The sequence below is a fragment of the Gallinula chloropus genome, assembly GCF_964237585.1.
Source record: "Gallinula chloropus genome assembly, chromosome: 9".
Classification (NCBI taxonomy): domain Eukaryota; kingdom Metazoa; phylum Chordata; class Aves; order Gruiformes; family Rallidae; genus Gallinula; species Gallinula chloropus.
This window is the reverse complement of record NC_140094.1, coordinates 1,647,113-1,673,945: the sequence shown is the minus strand read 5'-3', so window position 1 is coordinate 1,673,945 and position 26,833 is coordinate 1,647,113. Positions and strand designations below refer to the sequence as shown.

At 42.3% G+C, this 26,833-nt stretch overlaps 1 protein-coding gene across 1 annotated transcript; it reads left to right on the top strand.

Annotated features, from left to right (window-relative positions):
- Nucleotides 1-6,277: 6,277 nt before the first annotated feature.
- On the top strand, nt 6,278-26,502 carry NRG4 (neuregulin 4). Its single transcript, XM_084268187.1, has 6 exons — nt 6,278-6,305; nt 10,847-10,912; nt 14,939-15,032; nt 21,261-21,410; nt 26,043-26,122; nt 26,216-26,502. The coding sequence occupies exons 2-6, from the start codon at nt 10,903-10,905 to the stop codon at nt 26,230-26,232; spliced, it is 351 nt and encodes a 116-aa protein (XP_084124313.1). The 5' UTR covers nt 6,278-6,305; nt 10,847-10,902; the 3' UTR covers nt 26,233-26,502.
- The last annotated feature ends 331 nt before the right edge of the window (nt 26,503-26,833 follow it).

The window sequence follows — 26,833 nt, the reverse complement described above, 5'->3', positions numbered from 1 at the left end:
AAAAGAACCAGCATCACCACAACCCTAACGAAGAGAAGGGAACAAAGCCCTCACCCCACAGGGTCAGCCTCTCTGGAAGCTGCTGCTTTTCCCATCGCAGCGCCCAGAGCTGAGATGCTCACAAGCTGGGGCCGCTCTGCAGCCTCCTCTGAATTCTTTTTGCCCAGAGGTAACACGTGTCAAAAACTTTTACGTAAACCCTGACGCTGTCTACACCTCACACTGCTCTTTCCATTGGAGCAGGCAATCTGGCCATATTAGAATGTCTCCAAGGAGTACCTGCCCTTTTGAGGTAGTTCTAAAAATAACACCTTTCAAAGTTAAACATATCTATTTAATTACACTACTGCTCCCTGCCTGGAAAGTCTTTCTTCCTAAGACCAAACAGAAGAGAAAGAAGGGGGGGAGGGGGGGCGGAAAGAAGGAAAAAAAAACAAGCATTCAGATTTCTGGAGGCAGCAGCTGGTAATGAGAAAAACAGTAAAAATGTGCAAAAAAAAAAATATCTTTCAGGTTGCTTTTGAGACACTTGTGTAAGCTAACGTGTGAACCTTGACCTATATCTCACTTTCCTGTTGAAAAGTTGTTTTCAAAGCTGTCTAATTTTATCACACCAGATAAGAATGTAATTATTTACTAGATGTGGGTTGTAAAATCCAGGCAGCTATCATATACAAAGAAAAATTACAGACTCCTTGCTAGCATAGACACACCACATGCCTCATGTTTACATCCTGGATGTTTGTTTCATTATTACAGACAGGAGCTCACTTCAAGGAGAGCTGTCCTTACATTTGCACCATTAGCTAAATCGACTGGTAGTCCAAATGGGGTATTTTTATATAAGAAATTATTTTAAAGTATTTAAGGCCAAAATAAGGTAGCAGCCAAAGTCTCACCAACTTCAATAAAAATTCTGTTTTGCCAATTTTATATATAACCTTTCATTTTCTATGATATTTAGAATATCAATATTTATAAACATACATTTTCTATGATATTTAAGGGATAGGGACCCTTAAATATCAGACACCCAACACTTTACACTACAAAGACTTTCGCAACTTCTCTGAGGAGCTCTGACACTCGCCTGTTTGCAGGCAGCCTTTGAAGCTCCTGGGAAGAGCAGAGATGCTCTTTGTCTCATGGCAATCCACTCAAGTCAAACGGGACTGATTTCCTATGCCTGTTTGCTTGCTTTTTAACCAAGTATTTGGTGGCTTATCAAACCCACCAACCCCAGATTCAAAAAACCCCAAATGGACATGAACTCCATGTACCTCATGGCTGAGCAGCTTGCTCCTCTGGCAGAACAGCAGCAGACAGTGCGCTACGCAGCACTTAGAGGTTGCCGCAGCAAAAATCAGAGCAGCAGGACAACAGGAGGATGAGATAGGTCAGAATGTTGCCCTAGTCAAAGCACAGACCCCAAAGGTCCTTCCTCATTCACCAAATAACAACCTTGCCAAGTAAGGCAATTACCTGAATTAGAAATCACTACTGAAGGCTCAAATCCCACTTAGGGATTTGTTAAGGTCAACAAGGGAAGTTTACACCTCCATATAATGCTGTTCTACAAATAAAACCCAACAAATCAAAATCTAAACTCCAAAATGCTGAGAGGTTTCAGGTTAGAAACTAATTTGCAAGGAGGTTATTTGGGTAGAAGGTTAAGCTCCTGAAAATTAGGAAGCATCACATTTAAGACAGTATATGACTTAAGCTCCATCTGCATTAATCCTCTTTTTAACTGTTAAGATCACCTACAATCTTTCCAGTAAACCACTGGCTCGTTCAGTGGACAGTGTGTCTCACAATGCAGAGCTGCATCTGTGCAACCCCAAACCAGATACTCGCTGATTTACAGGTCTGACTTGGCAATCCAACGATATGAACGTCACTTCATTTGTGTGTGACGCTGTAGGTACACACGGTGCTTCGCGGGGTGCAAAGAAGTTGCCACGACAAATCTTACAGTTGAAATACATCAAAGCAACGCTGAACCCCACAAGATAAAATGGACAGAGGGAGAATCTCTTTACACTGAAAATATTATGATTTGGAATAAAGCAAGAAATAAGCCAACATTGCATTTTATAACACGTCATTAGAAAACCTCCATTGCTATTTGAGCTTACAAGGCGACCTTTCTTTCACTATACTCATGCAAAACCATCCATTTCAACAGGATTACGTGAAGCTAATTGTGTCCTTACAACTAAATTAAGAATTAAACCCTAATACATCACTCTTGTCAAGCCCAATCCTAAACTCCACGAACAGGTGGACTGAAATATGACAGAGAGACTGAAGTAAACTTTTTGTCCTTTGTCACCCAGCCTCTGCTCCCACTGCACCACCTAAGAACCTGACAGGGAAAAAAGCTTTCAGTTCTCCTCGAGCAGGAGCCTCCAGAGCCAAAGAGCACACAACAGCCAAGTTCTACCCCACAGAGACAGCAAGCCAACATTCTGTTATTTATCACCTGAAGATGAAATTTCACCACGCACGCTCACATCTACCCACACTACAACAATACTCCTAAAAGCACTGACAGAGTTCAGAATGTTTTTTTCCAGTAAAAAGCCCCCCAGACTCCCCGTTTCCCCACACTGCAGATTCCAGACTTGCACCTCACGTTATTAAACCTCACGAGTGCAAAGTTATCAGGCCAGAACCAGCCAGGAGAGGAAAAGGACGAGACAGATCACAGTCTTGTTCTCACATACCAACTTGCAATGAAGATTCTGCAAATAGCACTTAGCTGACACCTTTGATGATAATAGGAGGTAGAAAGGACTCCAGCTCACTCTCCTATGTCAATATTGGCTCTGCAGTGTTCATAAGGACAAAGTATTTTGCCTGTTAAGTAATCCCATTGTCCAGGCAGCAGATAAGTTCAACACCCCATGTGTTGCTCTTACAGAGCATGCAGACAAGTTTTATGCTACATAACACACTTCAACTAATTGTTCTATTGCCAGGTAATGCAACTAATTTAAATGAACACTGATGATATAGGGATCCCATTGGGCAATGCAGTTGAATGGAATCCAACACTGAAAGCATGCTCTCAACAATGCCTGAGGTTCTGCTAGTTCTATCCCTCCGTGCTAAAAGTAACCTGTGATGCAATATTGCTGCAGAATCAGAAACTACGGTGTACAGGCCATCAGAGGTAAAACAGCAAGCTGCAACGTAGCCAGGTTTCAGGGAGTCACCACTGAATTCAAGTTAAGAGTAACAGCACAACAGTACCTGGGGCCGGGAGAGGGGAAGCGTGATTAGCTGTGTGCATCTCTTACAGGGCACCTTCAGAATGGTAATCATGCACACACCCAACTAACATTTCAGAACAGCCACACTGATGGGGAAAACAGCTTCTGCATTTATGTTGTCAGTCACACTCTGAAAATACTTCAGCTGAGTAGCAGGCTGGCACTTGTACTCACACTGCAAGCCTACAAAGCTTACATCTTAATTTTCTTCCTGACCTGTCCATAAACCGGTTGGAGTCAAGATCTTCATCTCACCTACTGCTCCACTATCCGATACGTGCTCTGGCTATGGTCTCTTCGCCCACTGTTGCTTACTACCTGCTAACCACATCTGACTCTTTGTGCAACTCACAGCTTTTTCACCTTTCAGGCACACACCCCACCTTGCCCTAAACTGAGGAAAGCCAATTTTGCGACCCAATGGGTTGAGCTGCAAAAACTCCACTTCCTTCAGTAACATACAGGAACAGGTACGCGTACGCACTGCTCTGGGAACGCGGGCTCTCTGCTCACACAGTCACTTCACTGGCTGAAAGCATCCTTTTAACTGTGTTTAGGAACCATAACACATTTAAGGCAGCACACGTTTGCTTCTTACTTGGCACCCCCCTTAAATGAGAAGCATTTCATCCCTTCTCTGCTCAGGGTATACTGCCACACTGTAAAGACACTGTCCACAAGAACAGGTAACAGCTTTTCCCATACAAGATAATTGGTGCATAACGTTAATTGCAGTATCTTGTGGCAAAGCTCTCACGTGCTACTCTTGCACGGTGTGATTTAAAACCAGCCCCAAACATGACCACACCATTAACAAGTGTCCTGCAGGAACTTGCAGCATCTTCACAGGAACTACCAGAATCTCACTGAGTATCAATACTGTCTCATCCGATCCATGTTCAGGTAATAACGTTCTACAGCACATTAAAAAAAAAATACAGGTTGCATACCCTTCTTTCTTTGTGCAAATTCCAGTAATAAGTCTTGGAAAAAACCCCTAGGAATCCTGACAGCTGCTCATCACAAAACAGCAATTTCTAACCCTGGGCACCTATAATACAACATGTGTCCTGTGTTGAAAGGAGCCTTCTCTGCTGATCCCATCCACAGCTGTAAGCATTCACCGGTACCTTTTGTAGCCCACTACAAACAGTGTCAGGTGCATGTACTCAGTATTCAATTTGCAGGTTGGTTTGCTCTCCAAGCTGCACCTAAGAACCGAGCAACTCTGCAGGAGATGCGCTTAGCAGATCCTTTTCCTAACTTCAGCGCACTAACAAACTTAGAAACCAGGCGTGTTCAGGTACCATTGCCCTTCAGGAAAGTTACTGCGACACGGTATCCTGTTGCAGCACATCCATCCTAAATTTGCAGATTTCTCTTCTACAGACCTGACCAAAAAAAAAGGCCTATGAAGCTTAAAAGGTTCTTACACAAGGCAAACTGAAAACTGCCTAGTTAAGGACAGCCTAAAAGGATTCTGACTTCAAAAAAGAAACTCCTGCTCCTTCTCTTGTTTTGGCAAGCAAAGAGGCTGCCCTCGGACAGAGGGTTCCCAAAAAGAGCCGCAGCATCTTACAGATGTGCAGCACTCTGGACAACGAAATCGCTCGAGCGGCCGTAGCACGGAGATAACGTGCGTTAGGTGGGCTCTCACGCCCACAGGGAATCACAGCGACTCTGACGCCAAGGCGTTACCGGGGGTATCGGTATTCGGGCACCGCACGCCAGAAGTTGGCATCCCGCGTCCGCCCCAGGGGCGCAGGATCCGCAGGGGTCTGGCTGCGAGGGACGCCGCCGAGAAGCGGGGGCGGAGGGCTGCGGGGCGAGGGCCGCCGGCCGGCTGCCACAGGCCCCCCCCCGACCCGCACAGCCCCCTTGCCCTGTGGGAGCAACGCGCGCCCCTCGCCGCAGGCAGCCGCGGCCCGAAGACATCTCCCCCCCCCCCCCCACCCGGCCCTCTCAGCTCCGCCCGCAGCCCGACCGACCCCGCGGGAGGGTCCTCCGGCCCCGCCGCAGGCCGGCCCGCGCCGCTCGGCGCCCCGAGACACCCCACCCCCGGCCCCGCCGCCGGGAAGTTGGCGAGAGGCGGCGCCCGCCGCCAAACTTTCTATTCGCCGCAAAGGGGTTTCCCCCCCCTCACCCCTCGCCCCGGCCCCGTCTGCCGGCGCTGCGCGGGGGACCCCTCTGGGCCGCCCTGCCCGCCCCCAGGGACGGCCCGCCGCGACGACAGAACGCGCGGCGGCACCGGGAGGTGGAAGAGGGGGGTGGGGGGGTCCCCAGCGCCGCGCACAGCCGCGGCGGGGCACGGCACATACCTGCTGCCCGCGACGCCGGCACCCGCGCAGCCCGGGCGGCAGCGCTCCGCCAACGGTCCGGCGCGCGCCCCGCGCGGAGCCAGCGGCGGGGGGGAGGGGGGGGAAGGGGAATGCCTGCGCGCGATCCCGCCCGCGCGCGCCCTCCCTTCCTCCCGGGTCGCCTAGGAAACAACGGGCCGGCGCTCAGGTCGGTGAGCGGGAGGGGGAGCGGAGGGGGGGGGGGGGGCGGTTTAAAGGGGGCGCGCGCGCGTGCTCGCCCCGCGTCACGTGGGCGCCGGCGACCCAATCGCGGCTGCGAACGGCGGGCGCTGTAGTACTACGGGCTGGGGAAGGTGAGCCCCGGGGGGCGGCGGGGTGAGGGGGAGGTGGGGGGGGGCTCTGCCGCCACCGTCCCCGCTAGCACCCCCCGCGACAGGAGCCGCCGTGTCGCGATCGCCAACCCCCGGGACGGGGAAGGTGGGCGGGCAGGTGGGGAGCCGCAGGGCGAGGGGCCGCTCCAGCCCCGGGGGGGCGGCGGCGGCACCGCAGCTCAAGGTGTGCCCGCCGTGTGTGTCGTGTTTCCACAGGCAGCGGCGTTGCATAACCGCGGGCGAGAGGGCAGCTGCCAGATTACGCGATGCAGATTAGAGATTACGTTGATTCAGCAGATTGTCCTGTGCGTGCCTGAGGGAGATTACACCGGCAGAGATAAGAATACCCCGCTGCTGTGGTAAGCCGCGCTCTGAGCGGAACAAATTAACGCAATACAACGTTAAATGGGTGGGGGAGAGGAGGCCAGAGACCCGCTGAGGCCAAAACTGGGTAAAAAACGCAGTTTTAACAGTTCTGCCCCAGATGCTGAGCTGCTGTGCGGTAGCTGGCTGCCACTAGCAGTACCGGTGACCACTCTCAGGATGATGTTTAGCTAAAAACCCCTCAAAATCAGTGTTGTGAAGACAGGGTGCATGAGCTGCCTGGCAAGTGACTGCCACGCAAAAGTAAATACTAAATACCTAAACATATATATATGCATATATTATATATATCTCAACATTATTCTTAAGTGAAATCAGTCTATTTTATCACAAGCCCACGTGCTGAAGTGCCTCCCTGCACACCGGTTTGCCATAGAGCAGTTTTGGATGGAAGATTACTGAGAGTTGGGAGCGGACGTTCTGATGGGCACTACACCTACCACTGAGATACCAACAGGAATTAATGGTGCAGCCAGAACCTTTCAGTTCTGTTACGTTTCAGGCGAAATGTAACTCCCTTCTTAGAGAGTTTTGGGGTGAAACATGGGAGTGAAATTGCCATGGAAGAACTCAGTAAACACACAGAATGACAGAATAGTGTTGTGGGAGGTTTCTTCCAGGCTTGACAGTGGATTCTTTAACGCAAGTGTCTTCTAGACTGTATTAATTCCACCCTACATAAACACACACAGGCTTGAGACTGGAATCTGTATCTCAAAATTAAAACTATGTAGTATGACTACGAGTAGATAACGTTTGACAGAAGCCTCAACTGAGACGTAGCTTTGCCAACTTAGGTACGTGTATCTCCTGCAGCAGAACTGGGGTGTCAGGTGGGAAGTTTGGTTGCAAACTACTCAGGAAATTTTAAGAATGGCAAGTTCTCCCTTAAATTTACAGTAATTCCTCTAAGCTGTGATTCCAGCAGCGTAACAGTTTTACCAGCTGTTTTAATACGTAGTTAATCCTAGAGGTTATCCTTTCAGGAAACTATCGGAAAGAATTTTGAACAACTGCATTCAAAAAATTCACCTGTCAATCACAGGCATGTCCAGACTTGTGAGCTCTGCCTTTGCTTCTCTGTCGCTCCTTCCCGTTGCGGCTGTCCCATCTTAAAAGGGAGAAGAAAAAGTGTGTAACTTTGAGTAACACATTGTCCTGACGCAAATTTGCTGTGATATTTTGAATTTCTTCCTCGTTGAGACCTCCATTTTTTTCAGTTTGGTGATTTTTTTTTCTGATGCCTTATGATTTGCTGTGCTAACATCAGTTATGAGCTGCAAATGGTAAGGGTATTAGAAGTAACCTCCTAGAAAAGACAATAAACAAGACTCCTTCTAGCAAGACTTGGGGACAGTTCCTGGCTCCTGGAGAAAATGAGAGCCACAGACTACTGACTGCTCAGTAGATTTCAAGGACATATCTCTGAAGGAAATTCATTTTTAATTAGTCTACTAAGCATATAATGCATTTTTTAAATTTTTCCCCCTTCATCATTTTCGTGACACAAATATTTGAGCTCAGTATTGGGGCAGAATGAGATTTCACCTCCTTTGGATTTTAAAAAAGAATACATAATGCAGCAAAATCCCATTCTTCAAGACAGACGTAAGGTGCAACTTAATCTAAATGAACAAACAGTGTATATTTGAAATAGCCATGTGACTGAAATGATCTTCTTTAATTTGGGGGAGAGTTTATATAGAGATTAATTTTAGGAATGTTTGGATAGCAAAGAACCGTAAACCAAACCCCAAATCATTATTCAGTGCTTTCTTTTTATCTGCCTGCGCTCATTAAGGCTTCCAGTTACCATCTTGTGGGGATACTGCATCTCATGGATGCTTAGAATAGTTGGCCATTCAAAGTGACCTGATGATCCTAAAGGTCTCTTCCAACCTTGTGATTCGAGTAATAAAGAGCATAAAACAGTATCAGTATCTACCAGCATGTGCTGGTGAATTAACCTCGATGTATAAACTGTAATCTTTCAATGTGTTGCTATTAGCACCACCAGTTTAGATGATGAAATTGTGGGGAAAAAGGCAGAACTGAAGTATTTCCACCAAACTGGCATGGAGCAAAAGAGGTTATAGTTAAAATTTCGGATTAAAACACTTGACATGCAAAGACAGGACACCAGTACTCACCTAAACTTCTTTTCGGAGTGCAACAAGCACTCCAGAGAAAAAGATTTTCATGTAAATACTTGGCTACCTAATGGTTTAGTTTTCAGTTTTAACTAAAAAGCCACAAGTGTGAGTACTGTGAGCAACATCCCTTTTGAAAGGGATCTTTAGACCCAAATTGTGATGCTTCCTGTCAGAGCGGCAGAAGGGAATTGTGTGTGCCCAGGTGCGTCCTCTGGGATTGTTCAGGAAGTATTTTCACCCCCCCTTCCTTCACCACTCCCTGCTGCCTTGAATACACCAGCAACAAAGCTTGAAAACAAACAATTAGTGCCACAGTCCTGTTCAAACTGTCCCGTTCGCTGCAGTCAGTTTATAAAGGGTTTGTAGCACATGTAACAGTCCGAACAGCCAGAGGGGTGGACAGAACATCCATTCAACACACCCATGCAGTACAAAAATGGTCAGATTCCCCTAAGGAAGTTTGTGCTGGATCATTGGATTTAAGCATCTCCTCAAAAAGTTCAACTTATACCAGTAGTAGCACTGGAGAGCGGGCAAGATACAGACTGACAGTAGGATGAAGGGAGATGGGGGATGTCTTGTTTGCGGTAGCAAAATTCCGTTATTTGGCCTGTTTGAGGGCCCATATCCTAATTAAATCTGGAAAAGGAGCTAGTCTGAATTTTATGTTATAAACCCTATTTCTATTTTCTGTTACAAGAGCTGTTGGCCATTACAGAATTTTACAGCATTTTCTCAGAAAAGGGAAAATAAATTAGAAAGGGCTGCTTGCTTCAATAAAAGAAACATTGAAATCAGATTTTTGACTGCCACATGTTTCATTTTTATGATGCAGTTTCTATATACTGCATCATTTGAATGTTTTGAATGCAGCAGTACTCTGTAGCACTGGTAACCCTAGCAAAACAGGCAGGTGATTCCGTGAGCGCAATGGGGTGTTACCCTGCTCTGTACTTGGCCTCTGTGTTTGTCTTTGCTGTAACCTTACCCACCTTACACTGTGTGTACATTTTAAACCTTTGTAACAACACTTAAAAAAAAATCCACATCTCAACTGCTAAAAAGAATCATCACCAGGAGTATTTTTCTTCTAAAACCGAGGATTTAGTTCTGCAGTGAATCCTGTTGGGCCGTTTCCTCGTGCCGCACGCTGTGTTCGCTGCGCGTGGTTGTGTACACAAAGGAAGTGAGGTTGCCTATCCGTGAGACAGCCCGAGAGGACAGCCCTTGGGTGGGGAGCTGTTACAGCCCAGTGGCACAGGGAACTGCCATTTTGGGTTCTCTGGTATGGACGGGGTGCTCACAGAGCTAGGGAAGCCGTTGGAGGTCCCCAGAAAACCAGAACCGTTTGCTTATGCAGTAAGTACAACTCCATTCATTATACCTCTCGAAATGGGCCTCTACAGCAAGTTGCCTCTCTAGTACTAAAAGCTGAAGCACAGGCAATTATTTCTGGTAAAGTTGATAATTTCTTTTATTTGATCATTTAATGGGAAAAAATCTTTCTTCCAATATAGGACAGTTTGCTTAAATATTTACTTTGTGTACACTTTAAAGTGTAATTAAGGAAAAAAAAAAAGGGGGCAAACATTAAAACCCAAGATCTGTCATGTTAGGCTTGTTCAGTAACCTATTTGGTAGGATAAAACTTCCCTACACCTTATAAGAAAATAGAATATAGCAACGTTAGATGGTTAGAGTGTTGGCTTGTCTACAGAATAGGCTTCTTTTCAGCAGTGTCAAGCAAATACTGGTTTCTGGCCAAGCAGAAAGCTTCTATTCCATACTTTAAAAATAATTGCACAAGTCTTGACCTTGCTGAGTTCTGCTATATTCACAGCCTGTATTACTAATTTCACCTGACATCCAGACATGAGAAACACTCCAGTGAAACACACACATTCTCTCTGAGAAATTACGAGTTGGGAAGTTTTTTTTCTGTGAAATGCAAAAATTCTACTACCAAGATCTTTACCTGTCTGAATGATTATCTGTCTGACTCTCCAGGTACCAATGTCAATTTAACTTGCTAGCCAGAAGCAGTATTTCAGATTGCTTGAAAGCACCAGATATTACAATTCTGAATAAGCATGGCAGTTTGAAAATAAGTATTCATTGTTTAAACATGATTTAGTGTGAGTTTGGTTTTACTCTGTAGTACTGGGGAGTTCACTGAACTTCACAATACACCTGAATGTTTGTCATTAACTGTGAATTAATGGAACTTACATGTAACAGTAAACTACTGACAATGTAAAACAAAGGTTTTAGCAGCAACACTGAAAGATGCATTCCAGTAGCTTCAGGGCAAAAAAGCCACTGGGATTAAAAATGACATACTAAATGCATGTGTTTGTCTTTAGGTGCTGTTTTAGAAGAATAGCCTCTGAGCAAGAATAAAAATTGTTGTCGGAATAATATGCGAACAGGTAATGTATTCCCAGACTTGACTTGGATATGTATACACATCTAATTAGAATTCATTAAAATTGCATTGATTTTGACAGCTGCCATTGGGATGGTCCAAACTGCTCTACAGGGCTGTCTTCACTTACTGCTCAGCAAACTAGAGTTCACCGGTCAGGGGTAGAGATTCTCTTAGGGAGATACTTGCTTTACTCAGCCCTAATATTTCACAGTTGGTGACTGATGAGAGCACAGCCCAAAGCTGCTTACAGGCAAGGAGGAGCATCAGCCCCTTTACTTTCTGTGAACATTTCCCACTCCTCCCCCTTCCCTTTTCGTTTCAGCAGACGTCAGGATTAGACAGTCTGTAATGTTTCAGCCTCTGGACCAGGCAAGACAGATGAGTCAACATGTGGATTATCAAGGCTGGTTCAGTCCTTTGGGGGTTAAGGTGGTGATGAGCCTTTGTTTGTTTTTCTTTTTCATAGAAAGGTCAGTTTGCAAAAGTTTAAATGCAAACTCTAGTGTAGGGACAGCTTTTTGTGCATGTCCTCAAAAAGAGTAATTGAGATTCAGTGTATTTAGAGGCTGCTATTACTTCTGCTGGTGTTAAGCATTCACAATCTAGCATTAGGAAGAACAGTCTTGTTTCATTCCTCTTCACATCTCCTCCCACCAAAACTCGACTTCTTTATAAAGTGCCTTTTGTGTCCTATTTCTTCTTCTCTCTCCCATTAAAGGACATATCAAAATATGCATATATTATGGCAAATAAATGTTGATAAGAGTTTCTACAGCTGTATGCGTTGAAAAGCTAAATCTTCTGTATTTTTTTTATTACCCAGCATCACTTGACTTGTTAAACTTTTCCACTGACTGTGGCAGTCTGCACACAGTATACTTTTGACTTGCAAAGCGCACAGTTTGCATTTTTAGATTAATAAAATGTATTGACTTACTTACCTCATGAGAAATCACAACACATTCACCGATGGTAATGTAATTGGGTTTTGGCTCGCATTGAAGCCCCTTCTGATTCTCCAGCATATTCCTCTGCATCATTGACTATAAATGTAAAAGGATAAACTGTTGCTTTCTGCCTTTCCTGTCTATAAATACAGAGCTGTAGCTTTCAAATTTGATCCACATGACTGCATTTCAGTAAAGCAGGTATGGAGTACAATAACATGTATTTCTCTATTGTGGGAACCCCCGCTACTACTCGTAATTAATAATAGCTTTTTAGTGGTAAAGGATCCTGAATTTCTTTTCATTCTCTTTCATAATACTGTCATCTACTTTTTACTGTATTACTCTGGTACTTTCAATAGCTAGTAGCAAAGTTTTAATACACAAAATAGAATTAACCAAAAGCACAATTGGATGAAAAATGCAGCACCTGATCTACATGGACATAGAGGTCTTTTTTTCAGATATCTCATTACTGGTAAAATTGAGGTTACCATTTTTCCCTTAGCACTGGAAAGAAGTCTAGCTTTAGAAAGAAATAGTCTGCAGAGAAATTGTCTGTAATTACAATCAAAAAGGCTTCGAAGGCTTCCTAGGCACTTTTTGTTCTCTCTCTCTCCACCTCTCTAACTTTTCTCTAATAGACCTAAGACAGAGAGCCTGAGGTATTTTGCCAGAACAGAAATGTCTGGTTGGGCTGCAGAGCTGGTCCTTAGTATGCGGATAGCAGTGAAAGAATAATTCTCCAAAACGTTCTGAGAACGGAATGACTGGAGGCATTTAGCTCTCTTCAGTACTCTACTATCACACCAACATAAGACAGGCCTATTTCTGCATTAAGATGAAGAAATAGAACCATTAAGGCAAAGATTTTTAAGGAGGTTAAAAAGTTCTCATTAATTCTTGTGAGAATCTCTTTGAAGGCTTTCCACGAGCTCTCTGAAGGGATGTTTCTGTGGGGCCTACCTTCTATCATCTCACTTCCCCATCTGGTAGAATTTCACCACCACTCAATTCCCTCAGATGCTTGATAGAGTTGAGTGCAGGTCAAAGTTGAGGGTTTTGCTTTTTTTCCCTTTATTCTTACCATTGTCTAGATACCCTGATACTCTGTTTGCATATTCAATATCCTCTCTTCATTTAAGGAAGGATTTAGCCTTCAGTTTAATTACACTGTCACAGAAGATCCTCTGTTATGCTTGAATAGACTAAAATAAAATAATTTATAGTTCTTTCTTGATTTTTTTTTTCTGTTACCATTTTACTGCTATTGCAATTATACTGTTAAACATGCAAAACAGTCCTAAAAGTCTTTTAATAGGGAACTTGCAGTAAATGAATTGCCCATAGACAGGCACAGAGAGCTTCACAGTTGAAATAAATTTCCATTTAACTTCTAACAAGCATTCTAACACATCTCTGTTATGCCACATCCTGAGCCAGTGCAACAAGGTCAGACATGAACAGTCTTTCCAGCTTTACCTTCCCCCTCCTCCAGCTCCCTAATTTATCTGCAGACACGCTGAAAGGTCCAGTTACCATTTGGATGCTAGCACTTCAGTGACATGAATTCCTCTTGAGCTCCTTAGGATAACTGCCTTTGTCTTAAAATAACGTAAGGACTTACACTCCTACATGGATATGCCACTACAGAAATGGGAGAATGTATTAAAAGTTGGGAGTCTGGAATTATGAGAGGTGGTCTAGAGTATAGCAGGATGCAAGATGGTTTTGTCGCACAGGGTTAGAAGTAGCTAAGCTTTTCTGCTACTCAGAAAAATCAGGTTTATTTTACATACAAAGCTGGAGAAGCTCCCTCTAGGGCAGAACATCTTATGGCTACACTTCCTCACATTTTCCTGCAGGAACAGAGGGAAACTCCAACACTCTTCCCTTAAGGATACGAAGAAATTTGAGGTCTTGATTCCTCTTAAATACTATTATTTTATATAGGAAATGACTTCTATAAATAATGAGACAGAATTTCTGGGAGAAATAACAGCAAAAACAACACCTGAAGTGTGAGGTAACACATGATTCTCAGGCTTGTGATGTCAGAAGACTGCTCTGTTTTTCTTTTCTCTGAGATACCAAGGTTTCAGAGGATTGAAGAAATATACAGAAATACATACATGCCTATATATAGTTACTGATGCATTAAATGTATCGTAAATATATGCAGTCCAACTTCCAAATTTAGACTGCTTTCAAAGAGACTGAAATAGTACAGTTAGATATTCTCTTCAACATGGAACGGACACCTGCTGCTTCAAGTGCCAACATTAGTATCCTGCGTTTGAGGTTCTATTAGACTGCCTAATTGTGTTTCAAACACTAAAAATTCATGTAAGCAGCCTGCTGAGTTAGGAGAAAGCCTTTTTGAGATCTTTGGAAATTACATTGTACCATGCAGTCTCCTAAATAAAGTGACACTTGATAGCCAGCTCCTTCCTTGGTTGTTAAAAACCAGGGTAGGAGAACCTGGCGGTGTCCAGCTGTGCCGTGATTCAGCTCTTAGTACAGCCTGAAGCAGTCTCCCAATGACCTGGGCCACACCTGAAACTATTCTGGGTTTGGCAGTGCTGACTCCAGTTCTCTCAGAGAAGCTGGTTAAGCTAAAGATAGTTTGTGCTGCTGGAACAGGACAAACAAGACTTCATGTAGGTCATCATGTGAATCACTGTACTCAGTACTGTTTGTGGTCATGAAAGGCAAATGAAGTAACGGGGAATTCAGAAGTTCCTCTTGCTGTGAGAGAAATCTTGCATTATTCATATAATTTAGGAGCTTTATGTCAGATATGGTGATAAATTTGTGATCTTTTTGCATGTCGTTACATGAAGGAGTTCTGCAAGATAAATAGCACTATATATTGCTGGCCTGGAAGGCAAGACCAATACTTTGCTTGTTCATAGGGTGGTTTTGGTTGTGCACAGTGGTTTGTTTGGTGGTTTGGTTTTGGTTTGTTTTTAAGGAAGCCACCCCCTACTCTCCAAAAGTATAATTAAGGACTCCTTTTGTTGATAAAAATACAGAAATCAATTTTTTTTCTCTGTGTTTGTTTTGTACTTATTTTTAAGATCATGAAGAACTCTGTGGCACCAGTTATGGATCTTTTTGTCTAAATGGAGGGATTTGTTATATGATTCCTACTGTATCCAGCCCGTTCTGCAGGTCAGTATGTTACAGTACTGAGCAGGAGCTGTCTAAAGAGCATTTCTCCATTTTGCTTCTTTAAGAAATGAGTTAAATTGTAAGAGGAAATACCCATTACCTATGGCTGTTCCAAAGTAAGTAACTGATGCTCAGATTACTGATCTCACTTGCAGAGGCTTCACAATATCAGAAAAATAAATGCATCTACTCAGTGTATCCTTGTTTGACAGGTGCAGCAGTACTCAGTTGCATATGCCATACTTCCTCCCCCCTCACAGTACAGAAAGGGACGAAATACCCTTTTCCTCATGGGGCACAGACTGGAGGAAAAGCATTCAGAAAGGCCAAGTACATTCCCAGGTTTTCTTCCAGCTTAGTTCTACTGAAGGGATTCTTATCAAATCAAATGGCCTGACCTGAACAAAAGGAGGAGGCACAAAAAGGAATATAATCTTTTAAGGGCTAAAAAAGACCCTAATTCACGACTTACCGATTTCTCTGAATCTCAAAGTGCAGCTGTGCAGTGACAGCCAGAGACCACTTGATGCAGAAACAGCAAGGCAGCAAATGCAGGTATTTCTTACTCCATTCATTTATTGGACCATTCTTCTTTCTGAAGCCCATGTAACTCGCTGAAAAAGAAGCATTTCCTGGTGTTGCATGTTGATAGGTTTTCTGCATCAATACAGCCCTATCCTTTTATTTTCTCATTTACCAGGACGTAAAAAGACAGCAAATTCTGATTTTTCATGGCTCTGCATTTACTAATTCCACGTTACTGTTCATCAAAATAAATGACTGTTAATTTAATGGATTTACCTAACACAATAACAGGCATTCAGACACCCATTACATACACTTAAGGATATTACCTTCTTTTCTTCCATGGCAGTTTCTTCTCCCTCTTCAGTCTTGCACTATAACAAATGGCAACTGGATGAAACAGTTGAAGGAGGAAACAAAATCTTTTCTAAGATGCAGTTCAATATAAACATTAAAAGTCAAGCATCACCTAGTATATGAGAAGAGGCAATTCTGTGGTAAATTGCCATTGAAAAATGCACCCAGCATATTGTTGTCATTAGCATGTTGCCCAGTGTCATACAAGGAATAGAACCAGAAGGGAGGATAAAGCCCAGAAGTGCTGTATGATGGTGATTTATTCTGGCTGCTAAACCTTGCAAGGTTATATGATACAAAATGAATACTACACACCCAAGTAAAACCTGTTGAGGTACACTTTTTTACCCCTAGAAGGAATCCCATATTATTGACATTAAAATACTTAATACTAAACAGCATCTGCTACACAATTTCAGAGCACCCTTTCACCTAGTGCTAGACTGTGCAATGAGGAAGGTGTATTTGATGCAGTAACTGTAAATCTGAAGTCACATATTCAGAACGACTCATTCTTCGGGAGCACAAGCTGGCCAGGAGAAATTATTTCCCCTTTAAAAGGGCTCCAAACAAAGTAATTTGTAATTCAGGTACTAGAGGATTTTGTAATCTACAGAAGCAGACAAGTAACTTCTTAAGAGCATTTCTGTTATACTCAGGCAATCTTACTGCATTTAAATTGTCAAGTATTTTTCTTCTTGTATCTAGTGGTTAATTATGAAGTTATATGGGTTTAAATAGCAGCATTCTATTTAAGCATGTCCTCATTCTAAGCATGTTCCTTAATCAGTCAGAGAAGGCTAATTATAGATGAGAAAGGTTTTGTTTACACACAGATATCTTTGTAATCAGCAGCGATGTGAATAGAAACAACAGAAAAAATGCATCACTATACAGCAGAATTCAGAAACATATTTGGTGCTTTGGAACTTCTAGACTGGCATTATCACAGGGATGCACAGTGTTTCTTTGATGCAGGTTTCTGCCAGATCCCACCAAAAGCTTCCAAGTGTTCTCAGATGATCATGCCCCACTAAGAGAAAAACAGAGTAAGTTGTAGAATCAAAGGGTGGGTGATCATCAGCACAGCACTGATTGAAAAAGGAAAACAGAGCAAGAACAGAAGTGTAAAAATCTTAAAACATATTTGCCATGACATGCTGCTTACTTAGACAAACGTGTTGTGCTAAACAGAGGTATTCCAGATCACCTGCTGCAACATCACTGGGAGTAATTTCACAGTTTTCCTAGTTAAACTGTATCATTCTTTAGAAATACATATTTTGTAGCATGGTAACAAATGAAAAGCCAGTCTTTACTTTTGGAATGTCAGTTATTTTTACCGTTCAGACATCTATATGTGTGTGTGTATATATATGCAAGCTAGAGATTTAATAGAAACAAAACATTACTTGACACCCCCCCTCCCCTGTGCAACATTAGCAGACTTTAAATACAGCTGATGTGTGTCAAAACATGAAGTTGCTCAGCTGCCATCTTCCCTCATTCCTTTCCTCACAATGAGTTAATGTTCACAGCAGCAAAAGGCACACCTGTCACCATAAACAAGATGAGCTTCAAACCCAGGAATGCTCAAATGTACTAAATAAACATGCAGCTGAATGGAGAAGGATGGGAAATCAGCTGCCTCAGGTGTATCATAAAACAAGAGGCTGAAAGCTGTTTGCCTCAGCACCTGATGTGCAGCTGTCCCATATCCATTAATTAAATGCAGGGCAGAATTAAGTTAAGGTTTTGTTGTCTGATGGGAAGCTCTGGTATTTCCATTTTCTCTTACACAGAGCAAATTCCTGCCAACCTTCTTCCTCTATTTCAGACAAAATACAAATGGTGTAAGACCACGCAAACACAGCTCCTTTGCTTCCCAGGGCAGTACATGCATAATTGAACAGTGAATATTCTCCTTTTGAGGAAGGGATCATATTCTGCAGAGGGCAGTGTGTTCAGCTAAGTACTGCAAGGGACAGAGGCAGACCTTGGAAATCATCTCCCTGAAATTCTTGCGTATGGTTAAAGGGTTTCTCCATTTCCCCAACTTCGCTTCTACCCCAATCCAATCTCTCCTCTGCCTTTCTTATATTAGTCCAATAAATCCTCTGCAAATTATTTCTATTGCTTTCTGGATACTCCACCTTTGTCTGGCTCTTTCTCTGAGATGGGTCCTCCCTTCTCCCTTTAAAATGTCCCCACAAGTGATATACTTGCTGTGCTGTAAGCCCTCAGAACATACACACTGCAAGTTGCCAGTGGAGGGCTTCCCACTCAGGTGGATTTTTCTTTCTCTCCCTCCAAAGCTCTACTTTCACATGCCCCAGGCTCTTCTGAAAACGGTGTCCTAGTAGTGCTTCTGTTTTTAGCTTGAGAAGTAAGAAAAGAAAGTTAGAATGCTCACCAAAAGCACAGCAAAACAGCAATTCAGATTTTAATAGAACATAAAATATAAAGTGCAACGTAGTCATACGTGTTTGGAAGGTATTAGTGACCAGAAGTACTGTAGTTACCAGATAGGGTAAAGCTTGCCACATGAACACATAGCTAAGGGACTGCCAGAGGAAAATAACCCCTTTGTGGTTGTTAGAGACTACTTTTCTGTCTCTCTTGCAGTCACTGTGTACGTAGCTCCACTGAAATTATTAGAGCTAATTAATTAAGACCTTGTAGTTTCTTTCCCATCAATTTTAGGAGAGCACTTGGAGTAGAAACCTTTCCTTCCCTTGGTTGCCTTAAAGCATCAATTGCTTCTATATTTAACATAGTCCTTCACCTGTTTGTACATCAGCACTGACGACCTCATAAAAGCTCCTGCAAGCCAATCTCTGAATTTTCAGAAGTGCCTGAAGTGCAGCAGAGCCAGTTGGTAGGGTGGCATTAGCTGTAATCGTGTTTAAATGTAACCAAGAGACACCTTAGCTCAGTGTTCCTGTTTCTATGAAAACCTCCATCCTTTTTAGGTTGTATGACAATATTGTCTGCATAGCATGGAGTCACGTTTGGCAAGTGTGTCAACAGGTCAGAGGAGAGGAAAGCGGATGGGTGGGTTTGTAATCCCTAATCCCTGGCTCACAGTTAAACAGATCCTCTCGAACAGGCAGGTCACGGCACACATCTTGCCCAGGAAGAATTAGTAGGTGCAGCACCCAGGGTATTTCAGTTTCGTGTTTGCTTTTTTGGCACAGGGCTTTTTCCCTTTGCTGTGACCTTGGATTCATATTGACTCTACTTTTCCCATGATAGTCTCAGGCCTTCTGACTCCTTTTCTCCCTGAAGATTTAGGATTACCTTAAGCATCTGGTTCTGTTTTCTGTTTAGTCGGAAGCAGCTACAATCTCAGAGACCATTTTCATAGGTGGTCATGACATTCCCAACTTCTTTTCCATGGCCCTTGGCAGGACATGAATATGCCTTCCATGCACTCTTCACTCCAAGTTGCCCTACTGATCACAACAGTTCCCTAACCCTGACCTTTTACCTCATCCTACATGCAACCCTCTCCAACGATAAGGATTGTCTTGTCTTCCTTATGCTTCATTATTCTCTTCAGGCTACTGACTGACTCCCTTTACTCTCATTCTCTAGAACTTTTCCATGAGCCTTAATTTGATGCCAAAACCTATTTATTTTTTGTTCCTTCCTGTATCATTTTAGCCTGACATTATTCTCCAGTTTCCATTGGTATTCAAGAATACTTCCACGAATTTTATATTCCATTTTCTATCCCCGTTATTCTATTCAACTCTCCAAAGCCTTTCTCTCTCACTTGCCAGAGAACAATGCCCCACTCAAACTACACTTCTATTCTTAAAGTATTCTACAGTATTTCAGAAATAGGCCACTGAAATGCCACTATACTTACAGTAAATATCTGAAACATTATCTCAAGCAATCAGAGCAGTCTGCCTACCCTTCCTTCTCCCCCATGTCAAACATAGTAACTTTGAAAAGTTATGGTGCCTGTTTGATCAGTTGCACAGCTTTAATATATATGCTTATAGTTAAATCTTTTTTTTCTGGTGTCTAAATCTTCCCTTTTATTTCCAAAGGCAAAGAATTAAAAGAAGCAGTAATAATTCTTTGCACAGCAGTTTACACCAGCAGTACTGAAATAGTGGCCCATAATCTAGAGAAAGCAGTGCTGGGAGTCACATCAAGCATGCACAGTGGTTTGCTCACAGGGATCTGTTTGTCTTATTTAGATACACCAGGCATCTTTCTTTTTTGGCAGTTCCTCCCCACTCCGCCTTCTTATCCCTCATCTGAAATTATACCTTGCAGCTGCCAATGGCAGTTGAGAACTTCAAGGATGCTACGGAGTTCAGCCCATTTTTCTCAGCTGGAGCCTGAAATTGCTTATGTCACAGATTATTATGACTTCAGTGCCAGAAATAGCAAGAAGGAGCAAGATCTTCAGTAATACAAATAGAGAAAGCAAATATACATACATAAAAGATACATGCAGTTATTGAATGAAGTGCTTTCCATTTTCTCTGATGCAATAGATTCCTTAAGAAAACTCGGTGCAAAATACAGCAGAAGTGGAGATTGGTTTGTCTTCCACCTATTTTTGCCTCAGTATTAATTACTAAACCATCCATTTTATTCCTGTTTAGTATCATACCTGTTTTCCATGGTAGAATACCATATTCTATGAAGAATGTGGTATCTTTCTAAAGAAAGATTTAATCCTTCAGCAGAAGTTTGCAGAAGCTCAATACATAAAATAAGCATTGTAGAAGATGTCTAGCTAGGTGTCTCCAAGAGGAAGTCATGCACCAAGCACACAACACATCCTGACATGAATTATTACACTGCATAAACTAACTTTTGTGATTTAAGGTGTACCGTGCCTTTCCTTCATCTGTTTAGCTTCCAGTACTAGCTCTTCAACAAAGCAAGCCAGAAAGTTGCATGAAAGGGAGGAGAAGAAAGCACAAATACTGTGAGAGAAACCAGTAGGATGACAGTTACCACTCAAGAGGTGGATTTAATGAATTAAATCTGCCAGTGGAGCACGCAGATTTAACTGCAGAGCACGACACTGTGAAGTGTATTGCTAATCCTACAAACATATTAAGAAAGATATGGTTTAATATATAAAAGCAGTATGGATCAGAGTATAAACTTGATGCCAAACATGCCCAATTCCCTTTGTTCCAGAAGTACGAGGCAGCGGAAATTCCATAAGAGAACTTGCTGTGAAACAACAACTGGACACCTTGACTTGTGCTGTAACAAGTTCTCTCCCCATCTGAGACCAAAAGAAGCCTTTGTGCTTTTCATATTAGCTGACAAGCTACCATCTAATCCAAATAAAACTTGGTTTCCCAGGTGTATTGAGAATTACACAGGAGCCCGTTGTGAGGAAGTTTTGCTGCCCAGCATCAAGTCCCAAACAAAAGGTGACCTGTTTGCAGCTTTCTTGGCTTCACTTCTTCTTCTAGGAGTTCTTGTGATTGGAGCATTCTACTTCTTTTGCAGGTAAAAGTGCTTCAGAGTGCTGAAGCTATTTAATCAAGTAGAAATTTCTTCTGGTAATCATGTACTAATTATTTGAATGTAAAAGTACGTAATGAATTATCCATAAGGTTTGTATGGTTATTCAGCATAATTAATGTGGATGTCTCAACTTGTTGCTTTGTAATATTTTACTTCCTGGCTTGTAGTTTTCTCAGTGTCTTTTCCAAGCTGTTACTTGTAGTTGCTTTCTAAAAAATGCAGCAGTACACTAATTTCTGAGAGATTTTACAGTCTACCTAGAGTTAGTGGTAACATGTCTAAACATTAGTCAGCTCTTATGTTGTCCTAAGACTGAGAAGCAGCAACAAATTACCAAAGTGCTTAGGGATCAGAAACTGTTCCCCTGTGCTGAACTGTCAGCCAAGCCAACTGGTGCCATTAGCTCCCAATTCCTTTACAGCTCCAAGTTTAAAAAGGAAAACTAAGGACAGAATCAAATTCAAGAATAATCCCAGGTAGATGTTTATTAACTAGTGAAGGTGTGGAACAAATTAGAAGACTAACTCGTTTACCCAGGATGATCTGAGTAGCATGGAACTGTCACTGCTAGACAGCAAGTCCCACAGGTTTGGCTTTAGCAGCATTTTAGGCACAGTAGGACTTTGAATGAAAACAAGCAGCTACTGGGATCAGGTGAATGATGCTGTGCATGTATCAGTTCAGTCTGTCAGTACACCCCTACCAAACCCAAACTTACTGTCATCACTTGCTGTCTGCATTTATGTATTGCTAATCAGTCTCCCCTGTCCCCTCATGTTTTAGAGTACAGTGCTTTCTGGAAGAGCTCACTGTTCATATGTATTTATGCCTTTATGAGGCAGCATCCTAGTCCCTGTAATTCTTCACCTTCACGGACTCGCAGCCTCTTCCTGTTACTCCTCTGCTGCATTTCTCCTTGGTTATGACAACCTGAGGTTCTTGCAATTCTGTTCTTTGCTCTCCCATAATCACATTGCCAAATCAACCTCTCTGATCAGTGCCTTTCAATGAGCGACCTTTGGAATAGCTGGTCTAGTTTTACCTCAGCTGCTGTCATGGAAACCCACTGAATGCCAGTTTTTCCCATTGCTGAATATATTTAGAAGAGATAAAGAGCATTTGTATTAAAAAAACCCTGACAAAACAAAACAAACTTCTTGTAGAGGATACCCCCTACCTTAGTCATTTAAGTTAAATTAGTCCTGTCAGCAGTGGGACACCACGGCAGCTGTTAGCTAAAGAACATTTGCAGGTTACTATAAAGTAATCTATTAGAATAGAATACAGCTTTCACTAAAGAAAAATTCAAGTCTCATAGAGGTATGGAGAGTATTTTAGAAGCAAAGCTTGTCTCTGAGAAGAGGAAAAGGAAGTCTTCAGAGAGCAGAGAATTCAGAGTAATTAGTTAAAAGATCCCTTTCCTCTTGCATACAGTAGAACTAGGGGAGGACTGCAGATACAACCTACTGGTTTATGGTCCAAGAGCCTTGCACTGCAAAGAACAGACACTTAGAATAAGAGCAGTTACAGGTCTGAGCAAGACTCATTACACCATTGGAAGATGAACCTCAACTACTCAATTTCTTAATAGGAAATCAATTTACTCATGTTTTAGTTACCTGGCAGAACAAGGAGTAGGGCATCTTTATTGGAAGAGTAACAGGGGCCGCAACTCAGCTTTAACATAGTTGCCCCAGAATGTTACATACCAGACTGGCTTGGGAAATGGAAAATTATGATCAACTTCTACAGTATAAAGGACATAACTGCCTAAAAACTGTCTTGTTTTACCTTTCCACTGCAGAGACTCATGTAGCACAATCCCAGGGAGCTCATCTATTAAAGAAATACTATTATCTGAAAGTCCTTATCTCTTGACTGAAGTGACCAACATATGAGGAATCTGAAGTGGACATTTTAATCTACTTTCCCCTTTTCAACTGTATAAACAGCTGTCATTATTATTATTATTATTATTTTTCCCCCCACATTTCATCTACCACCTGTAACACAACATTCCAAAAGACAGGGAACTGCAGCTTATGAAGGTTAGCTGAGTTTGCATCATCCTTGACTTGTGACAGGATGTATTAAATTTAAAATGCTAAGAGAAATATTATGCTATCAAGTTTCCAGTATTACACTTTATTAACAAATATGTTTGATCCAGAATCAGAAAGCAGAGAGCTTTTTCTCCAATACTTTGTGTAAGCAAGCATTCCTGTGGCTTTTTCAGCAAAGGATCCTAGTGCAGGTTTAATATAAACACTAATGCAATCTAGAGGGAGACAGAAACTGAATCCCTAAAATTATACATCAAAGCTTTTAAAATTTAGGAAATCAATGCTCTATTTTCTTGTCCCTGTCATCCTCTCAGGCTGCTTGGGACAGATTTCAGGACCAGGCACGTGCAAGTGCATTTCACGCTCCCTACCAACAAATCTGTTCAGCATACATGGGGGGAAAGAAAGGATTTCATTGCTTTGCTTATGAAACCAAAACCTAAGTAATGGAGAAAGTAACCCATAAAAGAAAAGGGCTGCATAGGAAAAGCTCTGGGTGAAGAGTGGGAAATGATTCTCCTTTGATGCTTAGCTGAGTCATCACATTTTTATCAGCCGAGGATTTATTTTTTCCAATCTGCCAACAATCTGCTGTTAAGCTGATTTCATGCTGTATTTGATTATGTACTAGGATTCATCTAGATGGCATGGGTTGGGAAAGCAAACCTGCAAGGAGAAGGGGGAGAGAGAATTAAAGATAATGAAGAAACAGACAATATTTGAAATGGTTAGATGGGGAGAACAACGGGAAGCACAACAAAATAAAGATAGAGGAAAGGAACTGAAGGTCTGAGTGAAAGGAGTAGCAGAGGATGGAGGGAGAGAAGGTCAAGGACTGCTGATTGAAAAGAAAAAAAAAACCAGCAGCTTAGAATTGGAAAAGATGAACAGTAGTCCAAGGTTAAACCTCCCACCGTTGCTGGAACGTGCTGAAGGAAAGGCTACCGTAGAGCTCTCTGAGCAGGTCTCAGGTTGATAAAATGTTATTATTTAGGTAGTGAGTAGCTTTCATTTACTTTCTGAAAAAAATTCTAAGGACTGTTGTTGCAAAGAAAAAGACTAAACTTTTCTGCCTTCTCAAATAGGAGTCTTGAAAAACAATTTAGTATTCATAGGAATTGTACTGTCCATGCCCAAAATGAATGTGACCACCAGTGCAGTACATTTGCTTTTTGTGTTCTTTTATCAAGTGTTCTCCAGGAATGTTTCCTTTCACAGGCAATAAATCTCAGTTCTCTGTCCAAGGGGGAATCCCAATCTTTAGAGCATGCTCAGCTGCTTTTGCTGCACTCCCATAAAAACTCAGCACACGAATCTGTTGCTATTTCTAATTACTGGGATTCGCTAAAGATTTGGCATTGTGCCAACAGTTGTGTTTTAGCAGATAGTAAAATATTTACACTGCGAATGTAAAACTCATCCCTGTAGATATGGAGTCAGAGCTGGGTTTATGGGAGTGGTTTGCTAATTAACACTGAAAGGATGTTGTGGATTGTAGAGGGCTTCTGTGCAGCTCTAGGCCCGGGAGCTACATAACCTGTTAGCCAAGCAGAGCACAGGGAGGCAAAGCAAATCCAGATCTACCCCCTCTCTGTCTCCAATCAAACAATGGTACTGATAAACCCTATTTTTTCCACCTGGGCAAAAGAGGAAGGTAAGCAGAAATGCTTGCTATTGCATTGTTACTGAGCTAACAAACTGAGCAAGGGCTGCTACAAGCGATGCACCTTCGAGTACAGGTCCCTGCGGCCTTCCTTCTCCTGAAACAAAATACATTCCACCTAAGCAGCTTCTATTTAAAAACAATTGAGGGGCCTGAACACCATGCAGAGAGCTTACAGGAATTGAGGAGACCCTTGGGAAAGCTAAAGTAAATCCACAATTCGTTTCTGTCCTTTATTAGAAGTCCGTGTTGAAATGCCCAGTTATCTGTAAGGGAAGTGCCTGCTGATGAACAGGAACTCAGGCAGCCAAAACAACAGGGTCTAAGAACGAAGCCACTGAAGCTGTCCAAGACAACAGACTTTGTGGAGGAGTTGTATCACCACAGGACACAAACTGGACAGAAAGGAAAATAGCTCGTGACTCTTCTGGAGAGAGCAGATGTCTCCTTACTATTAAAAGCAAGGGAAGGAGACAGCAAGGGATCAGCTCTTTAAAAGATGTGCTTCTCTGCAAGAAAGTGGGGGAAATGCCACATTACTGATATTTCACTTCCAAATGCTAAGAGAGGTAATGGTAAATAATTCTGTGGTATCTATTAATTGCTTAAAGACCTGAGAAATCAGACAAACAGGATTGTATCTTCAGGAGAGAAGCCATGTCGTTCTGAGTGCTGTTCCTGCCTTGATCTCTGTTCTTCTCCCTCAAATACACACTCCTCAAAAATGTTATTAATTAGAAAGCCATTGTAGGAGATCCATGTCACTTTTTTCAGTGGAAGCATCATTCCATTTATTTATCTCTGATATCTTTTTTCACTGATAAGTTTTGCTTCACTCTGGTGCTTGCTGGGTGTTTTTACCTCCTTTTCTTTGTTCCTTGTGCTCAGGAAAGCTTCCATTCCACGGACCAGTTCTTCAGAGTGTGGTGCCAACCTGGTTGAGACTACAAGCAGCAATGGCTGCAACAGTGAGTACATTTACAGTTAAATGATTTGATTTCATAAGAAAGGCAGGGTAGGAAATTCTCTTTCATTAAAAACGTGTTTTGTTTATCTTTCAGAAATAATAACAGAGTAAAGCATCGGAGTGGAAGAATGGTGGGAAAACAACATGCAGAGCAGCCCTAAGACAATTTTTGTAGGGGATGATGTGGTAAGCAAGATGAGAGAAGAAAGCAGACTGAAATAGGAGGCTTATATCTCAGAGAAGACTGAAACTAAAACATAAAAGGCAACAGTTGCGCTTTAGTTCCTATGTATTTTTAAATGTGTATCAAATTATACAGAATTCCCTATACTTTATGTTTGAAATATGTGAGGTTTTTATGACAAGTTACTGTTTTCACTACTGCACAAGTAGAAGCACGAGATTAATTTTGGTTTTTACTGCATGGGAAATAAGAAAGAACCTTTTTTTTTCGCTGTGCAGAGAAGAATGAGATAATCACGGGGGTTTAGCATGAAGTAATACTATCAATTTGTGATAGGATTGTCCTTGTTCCCAGGATTGTCCCAGAGTTGTTGAGGACTGTCTTGATTCAAGAGTTTAAAAATTTATACTTGTGATACATGTCCAGAATTTGGCTTGTTTCAGATACACTTACTATATGTAGGGGGGGAAAAAGTACCTTTTTCTAGCCAACACTGATTTTTTTTTAATAGTAGGCAACATGTGGATG

Bases quoted from the DNA above. Each gene is read 5' to 3' on its own strand.
- NRG4 (XM_084268187.1), top strand. The intron at 15,033-21,260 runs GTCAGTATGTTA...TTGGTTTCCCAG, and splicing joins GTATCCAGCCCGTTCTGCAG to GTGTATTGAGAATTACACAG. The intron at 21,411-26,042 runs GTAAAAGTGCTT...CCTTGTGCTCAG, and splicing joins GCATTCTACTTCTTTTGCAG to GAAAGCTTCCATTCCACGGA.